This window comes from Podarcis gaigeae (assembly GCF_964106915.1).
Source record: "Podarcis gaigeae genome assembly, chromosome: 4".
NCBI classification, from domain to species: Eukaryota; Metazoa; Chordata; class Lepidosauria; order Squamata; family Lacertidae; genus Podarcis; species Podarcis gaigeae.
The window spans coordinates 67,379,671-67,406,289 of NC_139677.1; the positions used below are offsets into that span (position 1 = coordinate 67,379,671).

At 40.1% G+C, this 26,619-nt stretch overlaps 1 protein-coding gene across 10 annotated transcripts; it reads left to right on the forward strand.

Moving 5' to 3' along the window:
* Positions 1-1,495: 1,495 nt before the first annotated feature.
* Positions 1,496-26,395, forward strand: GABRR3 (gamma-aminobutyric acid type A receptor subunit rho3). 10 transcript variants are annotated; one of them, XM_083736956.1, is made up of 12 exons: positions 1,496-3,134; positions 3,390-3,439; positions 3,539-3,781; positions 7,260-7,349; positions 8,766-8,878; positions 11,782-11,849; positions 12,581-12,804; positions 14,141-14,223; positions 15,625-15,765; positions 18,583-18,735; positions 21,884-22,080; positions 24,183-26,395. In XM_083736956.1, the coding sequence occupies exons 5-12, from the start codon at positions 8,782-8,784 to the stop codon at positions 24,486-24,488; spliced, it is 1,269 nt and encodes a 422-aa protein (XP_083593082.1). In that variant the 5' UTR covers positions 1,496-3,134; positions 3,390-3,439; positions 3,539-3,781; positions 7,260-7,349; positions 8,766-8,781; the 3' UTR covers positions 24,489-26,395. The 10 variants fall into 10 exon arrangements, with proteins under 10 accessions (XP_083593082.1, XP_083593076.1, XP_083593080.1 ...); XM_083736950.1 differs by lacking the exon at positions 7,260-7,349 and having other exon boundaries at positions 3,272-3,439; XM_083736954.1 differs by having other exon boundaries at positions 3,390-3,781.
* The last annotated feature ends 224 nt before the right edge of the window (positions 26,396-26,619 follow it).

Genomic DNA, 26,619 nt, shown 5'->3' on the forward strand with positions numbered 1-26,619 from the left:
GCAGATTTGTGATGCTATTGCTGCCTAATAGCAAAAGGGCATGTTCCTCAATACCAGGAAAAATATGCAAGGTAGCCACACCACACTCACTTTCATTTTACATAAATCACTTAAAAAATACCTACACATTTTGCCCCATAACTTTCTAGAAAAATATAGTCAACCCCCCTGCAATGCATGAAACTCAGCTAAAGCATGCATGACAGATGGCCGTCCAATCTCTGCTTAAAAATCTCCAAGGAAGTAGGGAGACCATTCCACTGTCCCGAGGGAGACAATTCCACTGTTGAACAGCTCTTACTGTCAGATGTTTAGTTGGAATCTCCTTTCTTATAACTTGAAGCCATTGGTCAATGGCTCTGAGAAGCCCACAAACAACAAACAAGGCGTGTTGTTCCCAGCTACTGATATTCAGAGACCTTTGACTAGCAGTCATCAATGAATTTGTCAGATATTCTTCTAAGGCTGGTAGATAGACATCACCACATATTGTAGCAGTAAATTCGATAACCATGTGTTGTGTGAAGAAGTCTGTCCTGAATCCTCTACCATTCAGCTTCATTAGATAATGCTGGAACGATTAATTCAATTATCTTCAAGAAAGAGGGAGAGAAACCTCGTGTGTGTCCACACCAGGCATGATTTTATACATATCTATCAATGTTCTCTCCTTATTGGCCTTTGTCTAAGATAAACTAAGTAATGCTAGTTGAATATGAGTATGATGATCTACCGTATTCCTGAATTATTGGTATAGCTATATTTGACTTGCATTCTTTGTAGGCATAAGATTCAGCTCCTGCACTATCACAGTTAGTTCACATTAGTTTCTAGAGCAGAGCTTTCCAAACTTTTCATGTTGGCAACACACTTTTTAGACATGCGCCATTGCGTGACACAGTAATTCAGTTTTACTAACCCTTTCTAGCCCTGGGAGAAGCATGGGGTGCGTTCACACAACACACCTACACACTGCAGATGACACACTAACGTGTTGTGACACACAGTTTGGAAAGCTCTGTTCTAGATGTTTCTCTGCAAGCACAGGCCTATCATCAGTTCTACGGAAATTGGATTCTGCCCATTACTCTCCAGTTATCTATCATGAGATTCTGGGGAACCCTCATATTGTGTGAAATGGAATCCAGAACACAAATTCCTGCTTCCAACCAGATTTGGGAAATAGTTACAGATGTTCAATGCCAAACTGACTATCCAGGCTAAAAAATCTAGTTCCTGAAAATAATTTTCAAAGCAGAATCCAATGCTCACTAACTGTTTTTATCTGGACCAGCTTTTGCTGTCAAGAGTTGAGCTGGTAAGACATTAAGATTGTGCTTATAACACAACTCTACAGTTCAGCATTTGTCTCATTTGAATAGTTATTTACATATATGTTTACTTTAAAATTGTTCACCTGCCACACATCCTAGGTATAGAGAAAACAACAAATTAATCTAAGCATTTGTGGAATTAATTTCATCCTTTGTTTCAGCCCCCACACCCACGCAGGCGTGCGGATGTTTTGGTCGATAATTTCCATTTGTAGGACTGCCACAGAATATGTTATATCCTTAAAAGCTAAGCATTATGAGCTTTGCATGGGGAAAAAGTGAAGGGATAAAGTTAAGAAAACATTTTAATGGTAGCACAAAGCCAGATGTTCAATTTTATTTTATTTTTGTATTTGGGTAGTGGGGGAAAGATCAATGGCTGACTCATTATAATCATTGTCCATTAAGTTGCATTTATATGTCAACACAAAAAAAACATTCTCTTAGGAATCATTACAGCAGAAAGATTAACCTGCTTTCTTAATGGAGATTTTTATTGATATTATGTCCTGCTCTGGTACCATTTTCTCCCCAGATTAGAAAAAGAGAACACTATACAGAATCAGCCTGAGGGTTGGATGTGCTAATTTCTGTGCATAGATCCAAACTGAGAATTAACCACTGTAGTTTAAAAAGAAGTATAATACATGCCACCAAAGTGAGGAAGACTGTAATCAGATGACCCATATGCCTGCTCAGTCTGCTGTCCAAGTGCTAGCAGTTGATGGACAGCTTCAAAGTCCCTTCTCTCCCTTCTTATGGTTCTATATCTTTAAACAGCCCTTCAAACAGAGCACATGTGTTCATCCTAGCTGAGGGATTAACATTCTAGCACTGGATGCACTAAAGAAAGCAAACCAATTTGGATACCTCGAAGCAATTGAGAAAGGCACAGTGTTTTGTAGACTGGAAGGTTCTATAAGCTTTTGATGTTCATTTCTGTTTAGAAAGTGTAACATCTAACCACATGGCTCATAGACTCCATTACAACAGGGTGCTGGACTAGATGCCTTTGGTCTAATCTAGCAGGGTTCTTAAATAAAATTTCAAGCTCTGTCTTCAAAACCAAATAATACTCTTGGTGAACAAGGAAGTAGTACAGTTGAACAGCATCAGCAGATGTAGCTGAAAACATGAAACTGTCTAGTCAGGTCATTGGCCCTTCTGACCCAGTACTGTTTCTTCTGACCTGTAGCGGCTCTCCAAAATCTCATTAAGAGGGTATTTCTCAGCCCTGCTGCCAGCCCATGCTAGAGACGCCAAGAACTGCACTGAGGACCTTGTACGTTCAGTGTGTTCTCTATAACTGAGCTTTGGCTCCTTCTAAGTTCTGATTTGTACGAGTCAGAGGATGCGACTGGCTGCAAACGTTGGGATTTACTGAATAAATAAAAACTTGTAAAAATGCTTTGGTTAAAGTACATCATAACTGAAAGCAGCAGCTTCTTCCCCAAAAATTCTCATAAATTTATTACCACTTAATCAGGAAAACTGTAATTTGTCCTCAGATGTAGACTATAATTACCATTTCCACACACATTTCACCACTGGTGTGTGTGTTTGCATGTGTGTATTCTTAGATCTAACCAACAGCTCTGCTTTACTTACTTTCAAAAGGAGAAACCTTAATATCTCCAAGATTCCAATGAATTGACAAACACTTCATCATCATCTAGTTTCGCAGTTGAGACAAATGCTTGTTACCCTATAATGCAGCCAGAGATAATTTTTGCCATCTATGCTACTTACACAATTTAAGCATTTTTATTGATGGGCTGAAAATGATTTTCTGCATATGCGGTAAGTAAGCTTAATTTTCTGATCTTTTCTCATTAATCACAGATTTTCATAGGGTAATGAAAGCTCTTTTTTTCCTTGTGGTGCTGTGTGGGATTAAAGGGATTAAATGTTTGACATCACTCTTTTGTCTGTGCAAGAGCTCCACTGAAGAGTACAGTGAGTGGGTGTTAAAACACTGGACTAAGAACACACCCAGAGACAACGAAAGAATGGATGAAAATGGGAATAAGTTAAATATATTATTTTGCTTAATAGAGTCCTAAAGGGAAAACTGCAGCCTCTGGATAGCAATACCATAAGATGTGGTATGATGCAGATTTTAAGGATTTATAAAATTTCAAGAATAAGTGGATACTTCGAAGAAGAATGAAAACTGGGATGATTTTGCCTCTCCTATATTGCAGTGCCTCATATTATTTGCATCCTCTTCATCGTATGTTGTTTCTTAATAACTGGAGAATGAAAGCTTACTAATGTGGGCTGATTGAATCGGTTTTACTCCTGTGACTTGAAGACATGATCCTTGCAATTAAACTGTTGCTTCTCACCTGTATATGGCCTACTTCTCTTTTAATCAGTCACAGTGATCATCATCATCATTACCACCACCACCATCCTCAAAGGTCATTCATGAAAAGACATAACAGGTGAGCAAAATGGTCACTGGGCATCATGGCTGCTGTTCTGTTTATGTACACTCTGTATGTCTGCCGCCATCCCAAAGATGACTTGCTCTTGGTTTGATCGGAAGGACTGTTCTTGTGTGCATCGAGGAATTCATATAAACTAAGCTAGTAAAATTTCCTTTTCTACATTTCATATATGTATATTGTGCATGGTACTATATATAGCATATAGTGATTTATATGTTTACTATACAATAATTATTGGGTGCAAAAATACAGAAATGGAAAGTAGAGATGTAAAATGCTAAAAAGCTAAGGTGATTGTTTATAAAAGCTTATTTCTTTTCTGTATGACATATTTAATTCTAAGCCAGTGTTATATATAATTTTTGTATTACATTTGTTTCCCTAAATGTCAGTGGTAGTAGCTATTTGTTTCTAAAAACAAAGGAAGTATATAATTAGGATTTTTTAAAATCAGTCTCAAATCTGATTTTAATCATGTTATAGGAGCCTTTCATTTGGAATATAGTTAACTGTGTTATAATACGTGCAATTATTTTATCAGCATCTCTAAATCCCAGCCTTTAAGCTAGTTAATATATTATATTCAGTTTCTAGTTGAATTCCTGAACTTAGACTTTTGCTGTACATTGCAGTTTTAGAACACAGTATCCAGGAAAATGAAAGCAAATCCTAGTCACAAGAAATATAATTCAGGTTGGGAGCTGTGTGCTTTGTGCAGGAAGAACAAAATGATGTTTCCAACAGATTGTGCTCATAAACCACAATCTAGGGAGAGTCAACAATTTTCAGAAGTAGGTTGTTATATATAGCTTGCTTCCTTTTCTCTTCCTCAAGCATCCGCTTCCAAAGCCTGCTGCAGATGGGAGAACAGATAAATACTGCTCACCTGGGGAGAGGGAAATGAGGGAGGAGACAATCACCTTATTGTTTGATAGTCAGAGGCAGGCTTTATGCATGTGGCACTAGACATGTGTAGTTTGACGTGTCCCCCCCCCCCCCATTTTCTGAAATGGAAGAAAATCTTTAAGTACGGTAAATGCAAGTAGAGATTACATAATAATGGATGTATTTATGAAAATTCAGGGGTTTGTCTTGATCCCTGAGGTGAAGAGCTTAGTTCTAGACCCAAAGGTTACTGCTATTTAATGTATTTTGTGAAATGAATCTGTTATCTTGGATTTTTTACCAGTGGAGAAGATACTACAGTTAAAAGGCAGGCCAGTACCAGGTTTAACTTTGGACCAAGCTAGACCTGATGACAAATGCATCTTTGCATTTAATGTATACATTAAAAAAATGTATATAGGGGGTGCACAGCTGGACAAACCCTATGTAGTCTTATTTAGGGATATATTTCCCACCATAATTATTTGGTGTAGGATCTTATAACTGTGTCTACCCTTTGTCATCATTTTGTCATCAGCATACCTGGTCATCTAAAATGAGATACGGAAAACATCTGGCACAAAACATCTTGAAACAGGATATAATGTGGGACACCACATCTTTTACAAATAACGAACTAAAGGCATGCATTATGGAGTAGAGTTATCCACTGGCCAAGATGAAAGTCATTGGAAGCTCTGGTAATGCAGTGGAGTTAGTGTTTGTTCAATGGAATATTGTGGAGTTGGTAATGCTTATTTCACAGAGCTGGAATATTTTGAAATAAGGCAAACTTTTTGACATTTAGGGACCACCCTAGAACAGGTGTGATAATCTGATATTTATGGAGGGAAAGCATCTAGGTGGGGAGACCAGGGCATCCTTTTGAAGAGTGCTAGCTATAGAGCTTTATGTGGAAGACTGTAACTCGGGGGTTACAGGAATATCTGCTTTGCATGCAGAAGATCTAAAGTTCAATCCCTGCCACCCCCAGTTAAAATTATTAGGTAGCCGGTGACAAGAGCAATCTCCTCCTGAGACCCTTAAGTGCTGTTATCAGTCCAAGTATATAATACTGGGCTAACTCAACAAGTAGCCTCTTCTGATGCAAGACATCTTCCTGTATTCCTGCTAACTCATACAGTTATAAGTGAAGTCAGCATTTTTCCATGATCCTATTTAGGGAGCAATCCTAACTTCCCTGAGTGAGCAACTGAGGGGCTGCTGGATGTTGCAGACCTCCCTCTTGGTTCACAGAGGTCACAGACGGATGAAGTCTGTTGTTTCTGGAGGTTTCCTTAGTGCAGCAGCAGAAAGCGCAGCCAAGATTTCTCTTTCACTGTCTGTGTTCCAATTTGTGGTATGAGAATAGAAAGGGCATGTTGGGGTGGATAGGAGGCCTTAGATCAGCAGGATCCAACGCCCTCCTGTTCTCCTGACACATGCATCAAAATGGGGGGAAACTGTAGCCTTAGAAACCAATGGTACCAATGAGAGGGTTGTTTTTTTTATAATGTCTGAGGATAGGTTAGAAGGTGCCCCTATCATTAACTTGGTAGGGATTAAGAAGTGGTAATTTCTTCACCATGGAGTCCCCCCACCTCCCTGCCCCATAGGATTGCTCTGCCCATCATATTAATTTCAGACACAGCTGTGAGTTTAAAACCAAAATGTTAATTCAAAGTAAGGCTGCAGGGCAACATGGTGGCATCCCTGAAGCCCATTGTCTGCTGCTTATGACACATCTGTGTGTATATATGGGTTACCCAATATTTCCTAGAACTTCCAGTGGGGAACTCAAGCTCTCACATCATTTACAATTTTCCTCTGAAAGAGCCACAGCAGTCTTGATTACGTAAGCCAAATGCTCCGCTTAACTCAGGATTTGCAGAGTAAGTTGGAGCCATAATAAAGAAATCAATTTCTAAGTACTCATTATATTAACATTCAGTTACGTGTGACCAGGAATGACCTTTTTTTTGGGGGGGGTTGAGCATGTGACTCTAAAAGGCTCTCATGTGACATAGTTAGCACCGGAGATTTGGGATATAGAATCCAAGTGATCAAATTGATATGCACTAAGGGCACAATCCTCTAGTGATGGCTCTGTGACTGAGTTCCAGTTAAATTAACAGAAAATATGGACAAGCTAGGAAATACACAAGTGACAGGAAAGTGGAGGTAGTAATTTAGAGGCTCTTCCAAGGGCTCTTCCAGACACAATGATGTCCAGTTGATATTATTTTGTATGAAAGATCCAGAAACCTGTCCGTTGCCATGATTGGCCCAACCATAGAGGTGAACTAGGCAACTGCCTTGAGTGCCAGCATTTCAGGGTGCCTGTTTCAGTAATGCTGTTTGTCCTGGGGAAAGAGCTACTGCCAATACTTTTTGTCCATTCTCTAGATGACATTGGCTGCATTTCATGGGGTTTCAATAAGGGGTTTCTGATCACCATTGGTGATGAATTCACAGATGTTAAAAATGAATGTGAGAAAACAAGGCTGCTTTCCTTAATGTGCTGCCATTATACTGCTTAGCATACAGGAAGAAACAAAGGGGGTCGGGTATATTTTATTTTGCCCAGGGCAGCAAAAAACTCTGGCTTGGCTCTGGCATTCCATTAAAGGAGTACTTCTGATGTACCTGAGATCTTGAGCAACCACCGACAGAATAGGTAATACTGGTCCTGATGGACAAAAGGTGCTTTCAGAAAGGAGCTTATATAAAAAAAAAACAGAGAAAGGGCAATAATAGCCAGTCATGCTTAAAGGCAAACAAACAGAGAATAATAGATAAATAAATAAAAGTAATGCACAATCAACCTGTATATACAGCTGTAATATAACACCACATTCAAAACATCATGCCTTGGGCTGTGTGCAAGCAGAGAAGATGCAATTTCCCCCAAGGCAGCTTTGCTTGAGTGACCTGCAGGATGGGGCAGCACTGGCAGCAGCCAAATTTGTGGGCATGTCCCATATGGTCTGGAGCTTCTGACATTACCAGAGTAGTGTATGAAGTAGCCACACTGCCCTGGAGTGTCTCCCATGCTGTTGAAGTAATGTTCAGAATGATCCCTTGGAGTGGATAAAATTGATGAATACTGCATCCAATTTATAGGAATTCGGTCCACATTTTTTGTTTGGGGGGGGCAGTGCAGGGAATTGAATTACTGAAATCAGTCCCTCTTCAGCAAGATACATTCTCACCATAGAAGGAAGAACCACACTGTAGTTTGCCTGTTCGACCTTCCTCGCTCTCCCTCTCCCCCTTTCTCTCTCTCACACACAACTTCTACAGGAGCCACTTCTCTGTGCTGCTGTCTGAAACACTTGACAGTGAATTATTGAAAAAACTATGCATATGTGAAGTTATTAATAAAACTTAAGAGACCTGTTGCCTGACTCCCCCTAATTGTAACCAAATCTTGCCCTAAAATCAGTAGATAAGGGTTGTCGCCCTTCCCCTCTCGGATTTGAGCATTGTAATAACAACAGCCGCATGTGGGCAGTGGATCACATGGGTTTTCCCCACCTAGGGTTGTCGTATGTCTGGGAAAACCTGGATATATCCTCCTTTTGGGGGCCAATATGCCCATCTGGGTGGGTTTTTACATTTTAAAGGAAAATTCCGGGTTTAGAGTGGGTGGGTTTTGAGCTCAGGCAGATTGGGCTGCTCTGCACGCCGTGGCCACAGTCAGCCCAAACCAAGGAAAGAGATATGGTGATAGCGGCCTCACACACTTCTTTTCCTGGCTCGGGCTGACAGCAGCGCGGTCCTCTTTTTTGCTCTTCAAGATATGGCAACGCTAAATTAGCACCTCACTGGCTCTGCCCATACCTTCTTGAAATTCATTGTTCTAGCAGCCATTTGGAAGGCAAGGCAGGTTGTTATTTTAAACTGACCTGTTTATATCATTCTATTGCTCTGTGGTTATAGTATGGTACACTCTGATTGAATTGTTCTGCTTTTAGTGATACTCAGTTTTAATTGTTGATTTTTAAAAACAGCAGCTCCTATATAGATCACCCTCAGAAACCTCTGGCAACATGTGGTGGGGTATACATTTAATTATCTATTGTTAATGCAGCAAACGAGAAATTAAGATGAGGAAAATTGACAGCACCAAAGTACGGCCCATGAAATCTGAGCAGCTTCTCCGTATAGAGGACCATGATTTTGCAATGAGACCTGGCTTTGGAGGTAAGTAAATTTGCCTTTTCATACTTGTTAATTGTTTTTTCTCATGCAGCAAACTGCTTGAGCCTGGGCCAAAGAGGTCATTTAAAAAGAGAATGGTATTTTTAACTCTATTTCTTCTTCCCCAAGGTTCAAAAATTGAAAACAACTTGGGATAAAACACTACTTGGTATTTAATTTCTAGCACTAGCAAATCTTCCAGAAAAATACTTTGCTAAAGTAAGAACTGCCTAGTTTCTTTTGATTCCTGTTTTACACTTACCATGGAACCTGCGTGTTTTGCTAAGGATGGAGATAGACCTGGGTAACAGCCATGGGGAATTCAGCCACTGTTACCTTTATTGTTCTCTGCAGGTGTTGGTGCAAGCTAATACCTACATAGCACTCAAAAGGGCCACATTTGAATGTCTGTTACCTCCTCTCCAATTCTGTGTTACTCCAAGACTTCAACTAACATCTGCCCCCATTTCCTCCCACCCCATTTGCTGGTTTACCATCTAGCATGAATTGAAGAGTTCTGGCGAACTCAAAAGGTTACATACTATTTTGTGATATTTTACTGATAATAAGGCCTACTTTACAGGGCTGTTGTAACAATGCGGGTAACATGTTGCAGGGTAGAGTGCTGCTGTTCAAACTTTTAGCCAGTTCAGCCAAGTCTTTATCCAGGGTATATTACATTTCATTCCCCACATCCAGCATCTGTGTCCACTGACCCTTGGATGAAGGATGGCATATACAATCAATCAATCAATCAATCAATCAATCAATCAAAGATGATAGATAGATGATAGATAGATAGATAGATAGATAGATAGAGAGAGAGAGAGATATAGATAGATAAGATTGATTGATTGTAAGACTGTGCTGAATTCTCCTCCCCCATGTGTTTTTTCCTGTATATATTTTCTGCAAAACTTTATATACAAAACCTCAAAGCAGTTTACAAAAAGATAAAACAGTAAAATCAATGAAACTTCACAAACATACTTTAAAACATACAATAGTTAAAATACTAAAACAGAATAAAATTACCTCAACTTTCTAAGCATCTGTGTAGACATGTCTAAACAATAATGTTTTTAGCAGGCACTGAAAAGAATACAGTGCAGGTGCCTCCTCAATAGGCAGGGAGTTTCAAAGTGCAGGTGCTCCCACACCAAACAATCAAGTCCTTACAAATGTGGAATGGGTATTATGTGGTACATGTAGTGGTGCCAGTTCTGCTGATCTAGGCAGTCGAGTGGACACATGTGGGGTACAGTGATCTTGTAGGTAAACTGGTTCCAAGTTGTTACAGGCTTTATACGCTAATAGTACAGTACTAGATTGAACTTGGCCCAGTAGCAAAACGGCAACCTGCGTAGATCTCTGAGCACAGGTGTTATATGCTGACAAGGCCTCACTCCTGCCAGCAATCGTGCTGCAGCATTTTGTACTAACAGCAGCTTCTGGATCAAGCATGAGGGAAGCTCACATAGAGTGCATTGCAGTAATCTAGTCTTGAAGTAACCAACACATGAATTACTGTTGCAAGCCTTTCCTGGTCTTTCCACATTTATTCAGGCTTGATTTCCTAGAATTTTTAAAAAATGAAAAGCCAAAGTTCAAGGTAATGCCTGTTTATTTATAGAGTGCCATCAGCACACATGGCACTTTCAGGAGTGCAAGGGGGCAGGTTCCTGCCCTGAGGAGTTTACATTCTAAAATGGGGAACATGGTATCTTGATCCCATTAGCTGGCAGTAGCTGCAGAAGCGAAATGATGGTGTACTTGCATAAACACAACTATTGTGGCATCCTGAACCCCGCACAGCCATTTGATGATTTTTAAAGCTATCCTGCAAGGACAGAAACTGATGCAGTAAACAATTTTATGTTTAGCGTTTTCATTAAAAAATGCAACCAAAATGCTCAGAGGGTTGTAGCAATTCCCCTAGAAGGAAAGAACAACATTTGGACTTTTTAGTCAGGAAAAGAAGGCAAGTAAGAGGGGAAATGAAGAAATTTATAAAATTATGTATGGTGTGAAGAAAAAGAAGGGTTTTTGTTTTGTTTTTCACTTCTCATAATAACATTAGAATCTGAGGTCCTGCAGTGAAGCTGAATGGGAGGAAAAATAGGACCCATGAAATGATGCTATTTCTTCACAGTCACAGCTCATTGCACAACTTCTGTAATTCACAGCGACGAATTGTGGTGATAGCCGCCAGCTTAAATGGCTGTTAAAGAGGACTGAACAAATTTATGGTAAATAAGGCTGCTAGACATTATAGATGCTATTTTCAGGACCAGAAGCCTCATGACTTTAAATATCAATTTGCTGGGGAGCCTAAGTGGAAGCAGGCTATAGCACTCATGTTCTGCTTTGGGGTTTCCCATAGACATCTGGTTTGCTACAATGGGAACAGAAGGCTGGACTGGACAGGTCTTTGGTCTGATCCAGCAACACTCTTAAGTGCTTCTTTCTGCATCCTGCAGCAGAAAAATCTATGACTCCCTCCCCTGTTTTCAGGTTTTGAGAGAGAAAATTCACAGTTTTGATTTGTGGATTGTAGAAGACCATATGTACTCTGAAACAATGGAGAAATCTGAAGCAAAGCCGAAACCTTATTAAACTAAGTGGTTAAACTTTTCTGAATGGCTTTTAGAACCACCACTCTCTGAGCAGGTTTTCGTTAACAAAAGAAATATATGTGTTTGCACATACCTTCTAGTTTGGTCTTTAATGACAATCTTGCTGTAAGAGGGTTTCACAAGGTGCATACTTATTTTTAATTATTTAAAGCAGTTTTTTTTTTAAATCCACATACATCCATTTCATGGTTGGTACTTCTCTTTTATTTCTTTTTGAAGGTTCTGTTAATCTCTCTGATCATCACATTTATTCTCTTTGTTATGTTCAAGGGTCACCAATACCAGTGGGCATTGATGTGCAAGTGGAGAGTATTGACAGCATTTCAGAAGTTGACATGGTAAGCTTTTCATTATTTCTCTACAGCAGTACTAGTATCCAGAAGTTTGACAAAAATGACTAGAAATCAGATGTCAAAAGACACAGATTTTAGAAAGCAAACTCTGCTCTTCAAATATTGATGTACCCTTGCTCACTTTGCTTGCCAATCCAGCCCCAAGCGATACCCCACTGGAGTTTCCTTTTCCCATCCCATGCAACTACTAAAACTCCTCACCTTCCCAACCTTATTTTTGAAGCTCTTTCTCTCTTCTGTTCTGCAGCCCCACTTTGCACCCCCTTTTCTGCCTTAACCCCTCATTTGTGCAACCCTCCTTTGCACACAGTCTATCCCCTTACCAATTCTCCTTCTCTCAAGTTTTCTTGCCCACTGTCACCAGAGCCCTAAAACTGTTGCACACATGCATACACATCTACCTTCCTCCCTACCTCCCATATTCCCCATCACTCCTCCAAATGCTACCTCCCACTCAGTTCCACATGCCTCTGCCCCAGTTCCTCCCTTCTCTTCCTACCCCTCTCACCATCAGAGAACTAAAACTGTCCCACACACAGAGACCTTCCTCCCACATGACATTAACTATAGACATGAGTTCCCTTGCTTTCCCATCCTCCTTTCCCTGTTCCTGCCTTTAGAATCTTGGGAAATAGCCCATGAAAGCAGTGTTATGGCAGACTACATACAATGTGGTTTATTGTTTATATATTCCTCTTTATTTTCTTTTTATAAAGGACTTCACAATGACTTTATACCTCAGACATTACTGGAAAGATGAGAGGCTGTCATTTCCTAGTACCAGAAACAGAAGCATGACTTTTGATGGAAGACTAATAAAAAAGATCTGGGTACCTGATATATTTTTTGTCCATTCCAAAAGATCTTTCATCCATGACACAACTATGGAGAACGTTATGTTACGTGTCTACCCAGATGGAAATGTGCTCTTTAGCTTACGGTAAGCACAATGCTCTCCTTATCTTCCAGTTGCAGGAAACAAACATAAAGGTGAGAAGATACACTAGCTCAGGGATAGAAAGTGTGTTGCCCCCCAGATGTTGCTAGACTATAACTGCCATCTTCCCTATTTGCCATACTGGCTGGGACTGATGGGAGCTGCAGTCCAGCAGCATCTGGAGCACATGGTGTTGACTACCTCTGCGGTAGCTCATTGTGATCCTTGCAGAAATTATAGGCATTGAAGGTTTATTTGCATGGTACTTAGAGCCCATGGCATAGATTGCTCATCAGCTGTGTGCTGAGTTTCAGCTTCATGGCCACAGGTTCAAAAACCTGGGTGGCTCAGGTTTTGTTGCACCATTTCTGCTATTCCTGTCTTCTCCCACTTTAGTCCATCCAGTCACAGAGGTTCTTCAGCTGCCTCTGCCCTCTGAGGTAAAGTGGTGGCAATCAGGAAGAGCCTTTTTAGTGGTGTCCCCCCCTGTCTATGGAATACCCTCATCAGGAAAGCTTGCCTGGTGCTCACTTTGATGTCATTTCAACAGCAGGGAATTTAAAAAAATAATTTCCCCTGGGTTCTGCTTTACATGTGGAAAGGGTTCTGAGAAAAAATGACTTTGGCAATCCCACCCACCACTGAACCCAATAGGTTTTGACTGCCATGCAATTTTGGCTTTAGACACAATCCCCGGAATGTAACCCCTGCATAAGTTGTGGGCTTATTGTACGCAGAACTATTTCTGTTTCTGTTTCCAAAGACAGTGAGAAACTGGGGAGAGGAACAGAGATTAAGGTAGGAGAGTGTTTCTACCTATAGATCCCCAACTCTACAGAAGTATAATGAGGAGTGATAACTACTGCTCACTTCAACCCCAAGTGGTGAGAGTTGTACAAGTATGGTCCCTTCATATTTCCAGAGAATGTTCCTGGCAGCACAGATGTTCCAGGGCACAGATGTTAACCCTCTGCCACTGTGGGAGGGAAACTATAATGAAGGGAGGCAGGGGACTTGAGTTCTGAGGACACAAGCTTCTCTAGCATGCATCTCTGGAGCCAGATCCACCCCACCAGCTCCTTTTGTTGAAGGGGAATCGGCCATTGCTGCCAAAAGGCTTGCAACAGATGGGGAAATTGTGCTCCTCCATGAATTTTCATAATTTTTACTTCTCTAGATACTAAAATGATAAGGCCAAAATATTGAGCCAAAAATGAAAACTTAAGACCCCCAACTGGAATCCATCATTCATTGACCTTAAGGCTCTTATACATAATGAAATTGTTGATATGAACACTAAAGCCTATCCCTTTGTTTTGCTTTATTGCTTTTCTGACAGAATAACAGTTTCTGCCATGTGCTTCATGGACTTCAGTAGGTTCCCACTTGACACTCAAAACTGCTCTCTAGAACTGGAAAGCTGTAAGTCTGGCTCAGCTATGGTACTGTATGTTCTACATGTGTGTGTTTTTAAATAGGAATTATTAGAAGTACTTTACCTATACTGTATTTTAAAGGCATATGGCGTCTCAAGGACTTGGGGGGGTCTTCAAATACTCTTCTTGGGAACTACATTAGTAAAAAGCAATGAATATTTATAAAAGGAGACAGAACACTCCCCCTCCATAAGCAAAGAGAGAACTATATTGGAAACCTCTGTCATTTCATATGTTTGGTTTTGCTTAGGTATAATTTTGTATACCTTATTTGCTATGTAGTAAATGGCTGTGGTCTGTCTGAGGACTGTGGTAGCATAGAAGAGGAAGGTGATGAATGGCGATTTTAATGAAACACAAAGGTTTCTAGAGGACAAAGTCAGAATCTGTCATGCCGTAGCATCCCTCTCTCCCATGACATCTTTTTCCTGGTCATCAGAGGTGGCACACCAGGCCATGTTAAAGCATAAGCCTTACCCTATTACTCCACCAAGTTTCTTAAGTTAAAAAGAACCATCCTGTGACAGTGAAACGTTCAAGGGAGGGTGACAAAGATAGTAAAGGGTCAGGAAACCATGTCTTATGAGGAGCAGTTGAAAGAGCCCAACAGGCATAACTGGGAGAAAATAAGATTAACAGGAGTTTGATAGCAACAGGCAAGTTTATCTGCCATACAGAAGATGGAGCAGACATGTTCTCTGTTGCTGCAGAGAGAGGAACAAGAACCAATGGGTGGAAATTGCAGGGATGCAGATTTCAGGTAAACGTTAGGGAAAACTTCCTAATAGTAAGAGCTGTTCAGTGGTGAAACAGGTTGCCTTGGGATGCGGTGGGCTTACTGTAGACCAGGGGTCAGCAAACTCTTTTGGCAGGGAGCTGGTCCACTGTCCCTCAGATCTTGTGGCGGGGGGGAGGGATGAACGAATTCCTATGCCCCACAAATAACCCAGAGATGCATTTTAAATAAAAGCAGACATTCTATTCATGTAAAAACATCAGGCAGGCCCCACAAATAACCCAGAGATGCATTTTAAATAAAAGCACACTTTCTACTCATGTAAAAACACGCTGATTCCCGGACAATCTGTGGGCCGGATTTAGAAGGCGATTGGGTCGCATCCAGCCCCCGAGCTTTTGTTTGCCTACCCATGCTATAGATGATTGAAAATCAAATTGGTTATAATCCCCTCCCCTCGCTTACCTTGCCCACTGTTATGGGCTTCATATGAAAGGAATGAATCAAGCAGCCAAGCTGTCTTCCTGTTCAGAGTCTGGTGTTTTCAAATGCTATCTAGGTAATATAATGCGAGTTAAGGTGTAAATCAAGAGGGAAAAGAGTCACAGGCAAGTGATAGTCTGTTAAGTTTATTTATTAATTTTCCCACAGATGCCTACAATGAAGAAGACTTGATGCTGTATTGGAAGCACGGCAATGAATCTCTTAGCACAGATGAGCACATTTCCCTTTCCCAGTTCTTCATTGAAGAATTCAGTGCTTCTAGTGGGCTAGCATTCTATAGCAGTACAGGTATAGCGCCTGACAGACAGTAATAGATTTTCTTGTTCTATCTAAATTCCTTTTGATCTTAGCAAAGAATAGCAGTCAGTGGAATGGTTGTTACGAAGGAAACCAGTTCAAAAGATTCTTTTCCACACCCACAGTGCATGTATCTATATTTTGATTTTCCTGTTAATTTTTCTATGTGACACATGCTTTTTTTTTTGGTATATCTAAGAGACCTAGAGCCATTTCATGATTCATACTGAATTTCGATTTTGTTTCATCTACCCCCACTGTGCATGGTCTGTATAGAAAATTAGAAGAGAACTGTAAAAGGAACTGAAAATAATTGAAATTTTAATGCCTCTGTATCACAATAAATTACATAGGGGAACGGAGCATTAAGAAGTATGTTAGTCTGAAATTAATTGCCTCACAAATTTTAGAACTTTATATACAAAGGCTAGAATTGAAAGTGTTATTATGTTCATGCTTCAGGTCAATGAATAGCAGAACCCCATTGCATATTGCAAACTGATTGTGGAATTACCCCATTTCAAATGGGATTTGCAGTGCAGTTGGAAGAGAGGGCACTTATGTTTGAAAAACACAAGTCTAACAATACAATCCTATGCATGTTTGCTTAGAAAGAACTATATTCAGTGGAGCTTGCTCCCAGGGACCTGTGAGTAGAATGGTAGGCCAAATATTTTTGGGGCATACAGAACCAATTGCATATTTCTTTGTATCCAGGCCATTCTAATTTTGTTTTTATGCTGCAGTGAATAGGTAGGCTTTTAATTCTCCCTGTGCTAACCTGGTGTAATCATAATATACATATTATTCTGGATATATTACTTTCTTATATTGAGGCAGGGTGGGATATTCCTGTTCTTTATATGCGCTCTTCTGTAAGCAACAACTTTCTGAAACTTAGGATGAAGAAAGCCAACATTTCTGTTGGGTTGAAGAAGGGCCAAGGCTAGAACTTTATTCTCAATGCAAATATCATTGTGTAGAGGGCCCTATTCAGACCAGGTCCTCTGTAAGGGAGTGGAGGGCTAAAGCTCTCTACCCCTCACAGCAGGTTCGCAATCCAGATCAACTCCCTGCACCTGAAATTTATTTTTTAAAAGGAATTCATGCAATTACTTATTGTAAGAATAGTGTCACATCCGGCTTGACTCTAAAACATACACTTTTTTAGTGTTAAATTTCTATATGAAGATATGCTAGAGCACAAGCCTGTTTGAATGTCATGCTTTATAACCTGGTAGTCTATGAGCTTTACACAAGTTCAGGATCAGTGTATACCCCAGCTCATTGTTCACACAGCCAATTAACTCATAGGGATTAAGAAAGCGAAGAACCACGATCCAACTTATTTTTAAAAATCCTTGACTATCTGCCAGTAAATTGTGGTAGATCAGTATAAAATATTTTATACACAGAACAATTTCCTCAAACTTTTAGATACAACTAATTTAATTGTACAGTACTTTTGCTTTATTGGCTGCAGTAATAGAGGAACAGCTTTGACTTAATATTGATAGTGTAACTCCCCCCCCCCCTCGAAAAGTTCAAAATAGAAAATGAAGTAACAATGCTTGTGATCTGAATGATTAAAAGTAGAAGAGACAGTGATTTAGGCTGCAATCCTATACCTACTTATTGGAAGTCAGGCCCATTGAACTCCATGGGGCATACTTCTGAACAGACATGTACAGAACTGCACTATATTTGCCATTAAAGTTAGCCAATATGATTGCATATTTTAAAATCTCACTTAACTTTTCCAAGTTGAAAATATGTGGGAGACTTATAATTCAGAGCACAATCCAAACTCCCAAGCTACTGGGCAAAGGTTTGGATGGGACTTGAGAGCTCTCTCTGCCCAGCCCAGAACAGTCCAGAATCAAGCATCACTCTGCTGGCGTGGAGCTCCCTGTTCCACTCACCAAAAACACAGTCAGTGGAAGTATTGCAACAGGCTTCCTGTAGCTGGTAGCCCATAGAAAGTTGGACAGGGAGGGACTGAGCCAACCTATGGTCTGTTGGATCCTGAGCCAGCTCCACTGCAATCATTTGACAGCACAGAGCTTAATTCAGGTATAATTGCTATGCTAGCTGCAGGTTGGTGGCACCTGGAGCCACCTTTTGCCTGCCTCTGCTTTCCACCCCAGCTAGATGAGCAGTGGGGCTGCAGATACAGATTCAGATTGCTCTGCCAAGTAGGATTATTAGAGTAGAATTTCTACTACAATATAATGCAATGTGATTTTTATTATAAAAGCAGGCTTTTATTTTTGAAGCTATGTTTTTCTTCCTTTAACAGCATGTGTGCTGTTCCTGCAGAATTATGCAATGATTCGCTAGATGGCACTGTCTCCTGTGCAGTGCTGTTGATTCAGTAGTCAGATGCTTGGTTTAACAGCAAAAAAGTGAAGCCAATGAAGAAACAAGAACAAATATAACCTGAGAATTTATTATTATGAAATATCCCTGAAGCATTTTCATAATGGTAGTACTAATCATGCAAGACATGATTAGTCAAATTCCTGGTGGATTAACTGCAATTCTGTTGTTAGCCTGTACTTGTATAGCATTTTTTAAATTCCCATCAATTAGAGGTGTTTTTGATCTTCCAAAGCCATTACTTTAACAAAGGAACTGATTATAGATTCTACCCCACATACACAGGATCACAGGTTTCGAAAGGACCCACCTATAACACTATTTAAATAGGTAAAGGAGGTGGTAAATGTATGCATATTAATAAGTCACAGTTCAGTGGAGGGAGAACAGAATGTGGATGTTAAGGAATATATTTACATATTTCAACAGGTTGGTACAACAGACTCTTCATAAACTTTGCCCTGAGGAGACATATTTTCTTTTTTGTACTACAATCCTATTTCCCATCTATGCTGATGGTGATGCTGTCATGGGTCTCATTTTGGATCGACCGAAGAGCTGTTCCTGCAAGGGTATCACTAGGTAAGCTCTCATAAGAATATATTTAGGGTATGGTGGAAAATACGTTGTAGCAATTGGCTCGTGTTGGCTTTATAGGTAGTTCACAGAAGTATATAATCATTATCTTACTCTTCCTACATTATCTAATACTTATTTCATTTCTGGTAGAAGGAATTTAAGTGTGCTTTGCCTAGTTTTGCTATACCCAAAGTTGTTCATTAATCACAAAGAGCTGTGAGATGCAGCAGTGTGAGAGGAAAGGTAGGCAGGGAACTGTCTGGAGAGTTAATTAACTCAACTCAGCATTTCTTGTGAAATCATCTGTCCTGGAGGGAGATTTCACTTTTCCTTTGCGTGAAAGAAATGGCTGACCTGGGCAATAAACCCAACTTATTAGCTTAGTCATAAGTGACAAAGTGGTAGAAAATGTTTTTTACTATGTACTTTGTACTATGTACAAGTTGCAGGCATTTTCTATGTATGTGAGGTGGTACAATGTACCAATGTTTGTGCTCACATGCATCTCAGTACATACTGTCAAGTGCCAGCAACTAGGAACCTCATGGTTGGTGAGCTGAGTCTGTGTGAGCTCTAAATCTGAAGCCTTGGTGGCAGAAGGGAAGAGCAACGTGCAGCATCAGCCCTGATGGCAGCTGAAACAGAAAGCCTCTCAACTGGTCAAATCTGGTATTTGAGTAAGAGCTGTTCGACAGTGGAATTTGCTGCCAAGGAGTGTGGTGGAGTCTCCTTCTTTGGAGGTCTTTAAGCAGAGGATTGACAACCATATGTCAGGAGTGCTCTGATGGTGTTTCCTGCTTGGCAGGGGGTTGGACTCGATGGCCCTTGTGGTCTCTTCCAACTCTATGATTCTATGGTATACCATACTTTTCCATCTATAAGATGCCCCCATGTATAAGATGACCCCTATTTAGGGGGACTATAATTTAGGAAAATGGGGGGAGATGGCTATATTACCAGAGTTGCTAAGCTTTTTTGGGGGGGATTGCTTTTGGGAAGGGTTGCACAGTTTTTTGGGGGGAAATGCGGAAAATACCTAACCCCAAAGACAAGAGCTCAGAATCGCTCGCGTCACAGAATCCGACAAACGTCTGCCCGTTCACAAACACAAGCCGGAAACTGAACACCAATTGCTGCGATGGCAGCCAATCCAAGGCAGCCCTTGATGCAGCAACCAAACTTCCGCCCAATTAACGCAGGAGCAGCCAATCCAAGGCAGCCCTTGACGCAGCCAAAAATCACACACCAAAACGCCACTTACAAGCTGCAGCTCATGGCTGCAACCAATCACCTGGTCCCCTAATGTACTGCCTTTGTATTAGACGAGCCCAGCTTTTAAACACTATTTTGGATTAAAAAACCCTTGTCTAATACACGGAAAAGTACGGTAAAGACTACATGTCTGGAAGCGAACAACTTTCTACTACAGTGGTATCTCGGGTTACAGATGCTTCAGGTTACAGGCTCCGCTAACCCAGAAATAGTACCTCGGGTTAAGAACTTTGCTTCAGGATGAGAACAGAAATCGTGTGGCAGCGGCGTGGCAGCAGTGGGAGGCCCCATTAGCTAAAGTGGTACCTCAGGTTAAGAACAGTTTCAGGTTAAGAATGGACCTCCGGAACGAATTAAGTTCTTAACCCGAGGTACCACTGTATCTGAAACTGTGGGTGGTTAACCGAGAGTCAGGTAATTAATCTGGGCAACATGGTTTCAGATGCTTACAAAACCTTACGTTATGAGACAAACTAGTCAATACATTAATTATTTTTAAAAGCAGCTGGTGGGAGGGGGACATGAACCTAGACTGTGAAGTGGGGGGTTAACCATCTCTTCCTGTACTATTTCTCCACAAAAGTAATCACCCTGGAGCTACCATCTGCCGTGGAAGGGAAGCTGCTCATATAGCATCTTCCCTTGTGGGTCAAAAAGCTTAGAGGGATTGTCATTGAGAAAAATGATGCAGGGGAAGGGTTAACCCCCACAGGTACATCATTTGGTGGACATCTCCCTAGAACATATGAAATTCAGCAGTCCTTTTAATTTTTTAAAACAAAGACCTAATATGAAAGGATACATTTTATGAACCTAACAAATAATATATGTTTTCTACTTAGCGTAAATTATTCATCACTACATAGGAACCATGCTACTTAACCCCTTTCTCCCCTGCCGCCCCTTCAAGGATCAATGTGGCTAATGTTGAAAAGCATGTTCTTTAATGGGTATTAATACCCTGTTCTGAGAACCACTGTTTCACCATATCTTCACCTAGAATCAGGCCATATTTAATTGCTAGAGATTTAAAAGGGAATGGTTGATTTCTCATTACTCATTCAAACTAACGGAGCAGTATTCCAAGAAACTGAATTTGTGGTGTCTTGCTTCTTACTTAAGGGATACCCTTGAGGGCCATAGGTTAAAAAAACAACAACCCCAAACATACAGTTTGTTAAAATGTCCATTAAAGAACTATGCTTTTAAAGTAGAAAAATAACTTCTTTAAAATTTATATTTTATTATTATAAAACAAAAGCGTAACAAATACAGTTAGGAGATACACAGGAAAGAATAAATGTGGAAAACTAACAGTAATTATATTAAATAGGTAGTAAAGAAAATCCATGTTGAATTTTATCAGGTAGCAGTAAGGTTCCTTCAAAGAGTAGGGATATTTTGTTCTAAAAGGTGACAAGAAGACTTATAAGAAAATGTAAGCCAGAATAGTCTTGACATCATATTTGCCTGGGATTTGCAGCTTGGCTGAAAACCTGGCCCTTCTACACCGGAAATATGAGGCTTCATTGACTATGCATGTTGCTCCTCTGAGAAAAATGGAGCTTGGAAACATCTTTCAAGGAGAAAGATAGGTGCAACTCTTAATGTTTTCTGTAAAAGAGCACTTAAAGGCTTGGGAAAGACATTGTCCTCACTAACCTTGTGTTGCCACTGAGCCTTGTACGTGGGCTGAAATCTGGTACCACCACCACAAATCAATTATTTGTCATGTGATATTTATACATGTCATGTGCTGATAGAGGAAGGAAGTTAGGGGGCACCAACCATTTGTACACATGTTATTACTGTGCATATTTTTGCAAAATGCAAGACCTTATTGATGCTGTCCCTTCATCTTTTCTCTCTCTCCTGGTAGGTATAACTACTGTGCTGACAATGTCAACCATAATCACAGGAGTAAGTGCCTCAATGCCTCAGGTGTCTTATATCAAAGCCGTGGATGTATACTTATGGATCAGCTTTCTCTTTGTCTTCCTGTCTGTCATTGAATATGCAGCTGTAAATTATCTCACAACAGTGGAAGAAAGAAAACAGCTGAAAAAGAGAGGAAAGGTATACACTTGCTTGTGTTCTAGTCACAGAAAACACTATTGCTTGTGATGTCTGTGCTGTGATTTGTGTTTCACAGTCCTTAGGCATTTGGGAAGCCTGTTAAAATGGAGTCTGTTCTTGCATTGTGTTCTAGAATTCCATTATTTCACCAAGCCTTAACCAAGGATTGCCTGCTTCTCAAACTCCAGTATTATAGTTAAACTCTGTTCTTTGTTAATTTCTGTAGTCTAACCTTCAGCCAGATGGTGCTAAGGTCGGCTAACAACAAAAGTAAAAGAAAATATTATAATAAATATATTTATAAATGTATAAATAAATATTTCTAAATAAAATTAAATTAAATTAAAATACTTAGAAAAATATATAAAACCAAGGCAGGAAGAACATAATTACAGTCAATAAAAACCACAAGTTAAAAATATTAGTTCAGCTTATGGACCTATTTAAATAAAAATCTAATTGACTGCTGATGGAAGATCATTAGAGGTCTCACTTGGCAAGGAATTCCAGAGGCTAAGAGCAGTTAGCAAGAAGACTACCTCTTTCCCACCAAATGTCCCTCAGATGTAAGCAGATAAACAGAAGGACTTCTCCTGAGAAACTTAAAATCTTGACAGCCTTGTATTGGAGAATACAGTCTTTCAGGTAATCTGGTCTCAAGTTGTGTTGGACAGTGCAGATCATAGCTAGAACTTTCAGTTATGCTTGAAAATGGATTGGGCCAGTGAAACTGTTGTAAGTCCAGTTGCAGCATTCTGAAGCAGTTCAAGTTTCCACTCTTCAAAGGCAGCCGCATGTAGAGCATGTTACAATATTCCAAACAAGATGTAACTAAGGCATCTGTTACCATGCGTGCACTTGGTGGCAAAAATAAGGGCATCCAGTTCAGGGCTAAAGCCAGGATTTACACTGCAAATCTAAGTATCCAAGAGGAGTGTAACGCACTCCAAGGTAGACGAAACCCCATTTCCTAATCTGCCTTTCAACACCAAAGGCTAATAGCTAAGGGATCACATAACAATCTCCAACAGCACTTTCTGAACCTGTCAGTCCAATAAGATTCAGAATCACCATAAAAACTGTGCCTCAAGTCCCATCCCATCCAAGAAGACACTGAACCACTGTAAAACTGCCTCTGAATCCTGTCCCATCACAGCAGTCCAACATGAAAGCTGCAGATAAGTCTAGCTGAACCAACTAATTTGTGTGGACAAAAAGAAAAACTGAGATTATTTTGTGGTAGGGGAAGACTTCTACATATCATGGACTGTATACAGTTAAGTCAGACTTGGAGTAGACTCAGTGAGTTTAACTCACTGATTTCAAGGAGTCTACTCTGAATACATTTAAATACCACCCTGTTCTTTTCTTTTTAACTGTTACAAGTTAGGCTGACAAGATAGATCATGTTTATTTATTTAATTTATTTATTAATTTCTATACTACTTTATATTTTTAATAAAAATCTCAAAGCGGTTTACAGCATATTAAATAAATAAATCAATAAAACATTAGCCGGGCAATGTTCCTCCGGCCTCATGAGAAGCCTCCTCCAGTAGGGCTGGTGAGTCTGGCTAGGTAGCAAGGGCGTTGCAGGGAGCGGCCTTCACGCCTCACAGCTGGGCGATGTCACTCTGGCCACATGAGGAGCTTCTTCAGTAGGGCTGGTGAGTGTGGGCCTCGCCCCTAGGCCAGGTGGAAAGGGCCTTGCGGGGAGTGGCCTTCACGCCTCACAGCAAATATGAATGTGATATATATCACTGGTAAATAACTTTTGTTTTCACAAATCTTCTGTAGTGTTTATTGAAAAAGGTAACTATGGATCCTAGGTTGTTGTCATAAGAGACACATAGTTCCTGTATCTGTAATTTTAATATAAAACTTAATGTTAGAATGTCAATTGATTTTTAAAAAATACTCTTCCACTTTTCTGTCCTACATGAACAACATTCATATTGTTAGACAACAAAGCCCTCATTGGTGTCACTTGTGGAAACATCCTTGATGCTGTTAAAACTATTTCCTGTAAGCGGGATTAAAAAGAAGAAGCACTTGTTCTTCAGTCATTTTATTTAACCAGCAATTGTCCCTTTTTTTCCTAGGCTGCTGGATTGTATAATATTGATGCAGTGCAAGCAATGGCCTTTGATGGCTGCTATCACGACACAGACACCACTGACATTGACCTGACCACCTTTTCAGTCCCTTCTGAAGAAAGTTCAACACGAGGGCAAGCACCCAGCACCCCCACTCTAGATGCAGCTCGCATCAAGAGGAAGAGATCCTTGAAAGGGAATGTGGGCAGGATTATTTTGCAGAACAATCATGCCATTGACACATACTCCAGGGTTATATTTCCTACTGTATATATTGTATTCAACTTTTTTTACTGGGGTTTGTATATATGAATGATAACTGATATATTTTTCATATGAGCACACTAGAAATGCATAGTAAAATACACATGCCATGATCTGTGTAAGCAGAGATGCTTTAGAGTTTGAACAAGAGATTCTGGTACCCAAATAACAGGTTTTTCTCCCTGCTTGCAAAATCTATTATCTAAAATGGAAGTCCCAATGGCTCTGAGTTTGTTATGCACTCTGGGCTATTATTCCTAAATGATGATAGGTGGTTTTAAGCTAGTTTGTATGACAGCAGTGTAAAATACCTATTTCTGCTGTGTGATGCACAGGATTGGTAGTTATGCAGCTTCCCACAACGCAGCCATCTAGCTTACAGAACTATTTTAAAGCTGCCAAGAGTGGCTAGACCTACACCATACAACACCTAAATCTTCCCTCCTCTGCCAACGTTGCCCACCACTCCCACCTATGATCCAGACTAGTGTTATACACTCAGCACTAGGATCTTTCTCCGAATAATTTCACTCTTCACATTGCTTCTTGCTGACTTAAAAAAAATATAAAGCTCCGTAGCCTTCATTCTTGGATGATTGAAGCTGACTAGGAGCTGACTTAGGAAGTTGACTAGGAGCAAAATTAGACCTGGTGCTGGAGAACCTAACCATAGACTGCCTGAGTTATAATAGCAGCTGGTATTCTATCCAGCCATTGGAAGGTGCACGTTGTGGAATAACCACAGATAATCAGTTTTAATTGAAGGTTCACAACAGGAAACTATGGTAGATATCTCTGAAATAGTAACTAGTATAAATGCTATTCTGCTCAATTTAATTAAGGCCAAGTAATTTCAGTCACTGCCATATCTGTAAAAATTATGGTGGCAGCCAGCAGTAGCTTTACAGTCCAATCCAATGCATGTTTACTCAAAAATTAGCTCCAGTTCTTTCATTGGGACATTATTCCATATAGGTATACATAGGACTGCACTCAAAACTACACATTGCATGTATTATCTTCTGGACCAAAGCAATCTAGGGAGACTGCAAGTTTAAGTGAAAAATGGCAGGCATAGTTATACAGGGGCTATTTAACCCTTCTTCCTCTGATTATTTTTCCATTCCAATTATCCCAAGTGTTTGTTTCAAAGGGTGGGGGCACATCCAGGAAATTATACATGAATATGTGTCCTGTCGTGTTTGATTAGTTAACTGAGGAACTCTCCTATTATGCTACAAACTGGATCAATTTCCTCAAAGAACAATTACTGGCCCTTAAAAAGGTCATAAGGAGGCTGCAAGCACCTGTCGCTAAGTAGGGAGAAATATTATAAAACGTGAACCCCAGATGTAAAGTGGAAGATTCTATGGTTTTTTACATTTAAGTTCTTGCGAACCTCTTATCTCCTTGACATCTCTTTGAAAACCATGCTGGAAATTTTTCTCTTTCTTGTTTCTGAGCCAAGTCAAAGATCTCATATAAGGTTTTAATCATATAATATATATCAGAATAGAACTGCTATTAAGTTTAACCAAATTAATTGCAACTTTCCTATTCTTTGGGCTCATCCATCCATACCTTTGCTCCGTGCTTTCTCGGTCCAGGTCCAGGCTTTCCATGGAAACCCAATTGACATTTGCTCCGATTCAGCAGTAAAACGCAGGCCTTGCTGGGTAAAGTAAAAGAAACACACCATACACACACACACACAGACCTGGAAAGTTGAGAGCTGTGCCTAGAAACATGGCATAATGTTGTAGGCTAACAATAAAATGAAGTGTGGATGAACGCTTTGTTGCAATCACTGTATCACACCCACAGGAGCACTCCCATTCATTGTAATGGAACTACTCTAGGGAAAATGGTTTGTCGTTTTGCACTTCTGATTAATGTTTTATAATTTTGCAGTTCAATGTGCAGTATGGAAATATCCCTTAATAAAAATATAAAAATATATGCAAGTAGTGGGTTATAATAAAGATTTTGTTTTAAAAAAGAAGGCATTCTCTGGTGTGTGCATTTTTCCTGATGGTAGGAGGAACTGCTCTCCCTGTTTAGAAAAGGGTGCTTGCCTAGAATCTCACAAGTTGTGTATTTATTTTTTACACTTCCAGCAACTAACCTTATAGTGAGAACATTAACCATTTATCAGACACCAGTCTCAGCTGTGCCTCGT

What these genes read in the sequence shown, in the direction of transcription:
- GABRR3 (XM_083736947.1), top strand. Translation starts at nt 3,651, where the DNA reads ATGATCCTTGCAATTAAACTGTTGCTTCTCACCTGTATATGGCCTACT. An exon ending in TTCATGAAAAGACATAACAG is followed by an intron (nt 3,782 to 8,765) that starts GTGAGCAAAATG and finishes TTGTTAATGCAG; the next exon opens with CAAACGAGAAATTAAGATGA. An exon ending in AATGTGCTCTTTAGCTTACG is followed by an intron (nt 12,805 to 14,140) that starts GTAAGCACAATG and finishes CTTTTCTGACAG; the next exon opens with AATAACAGTTTCTGCCATGT.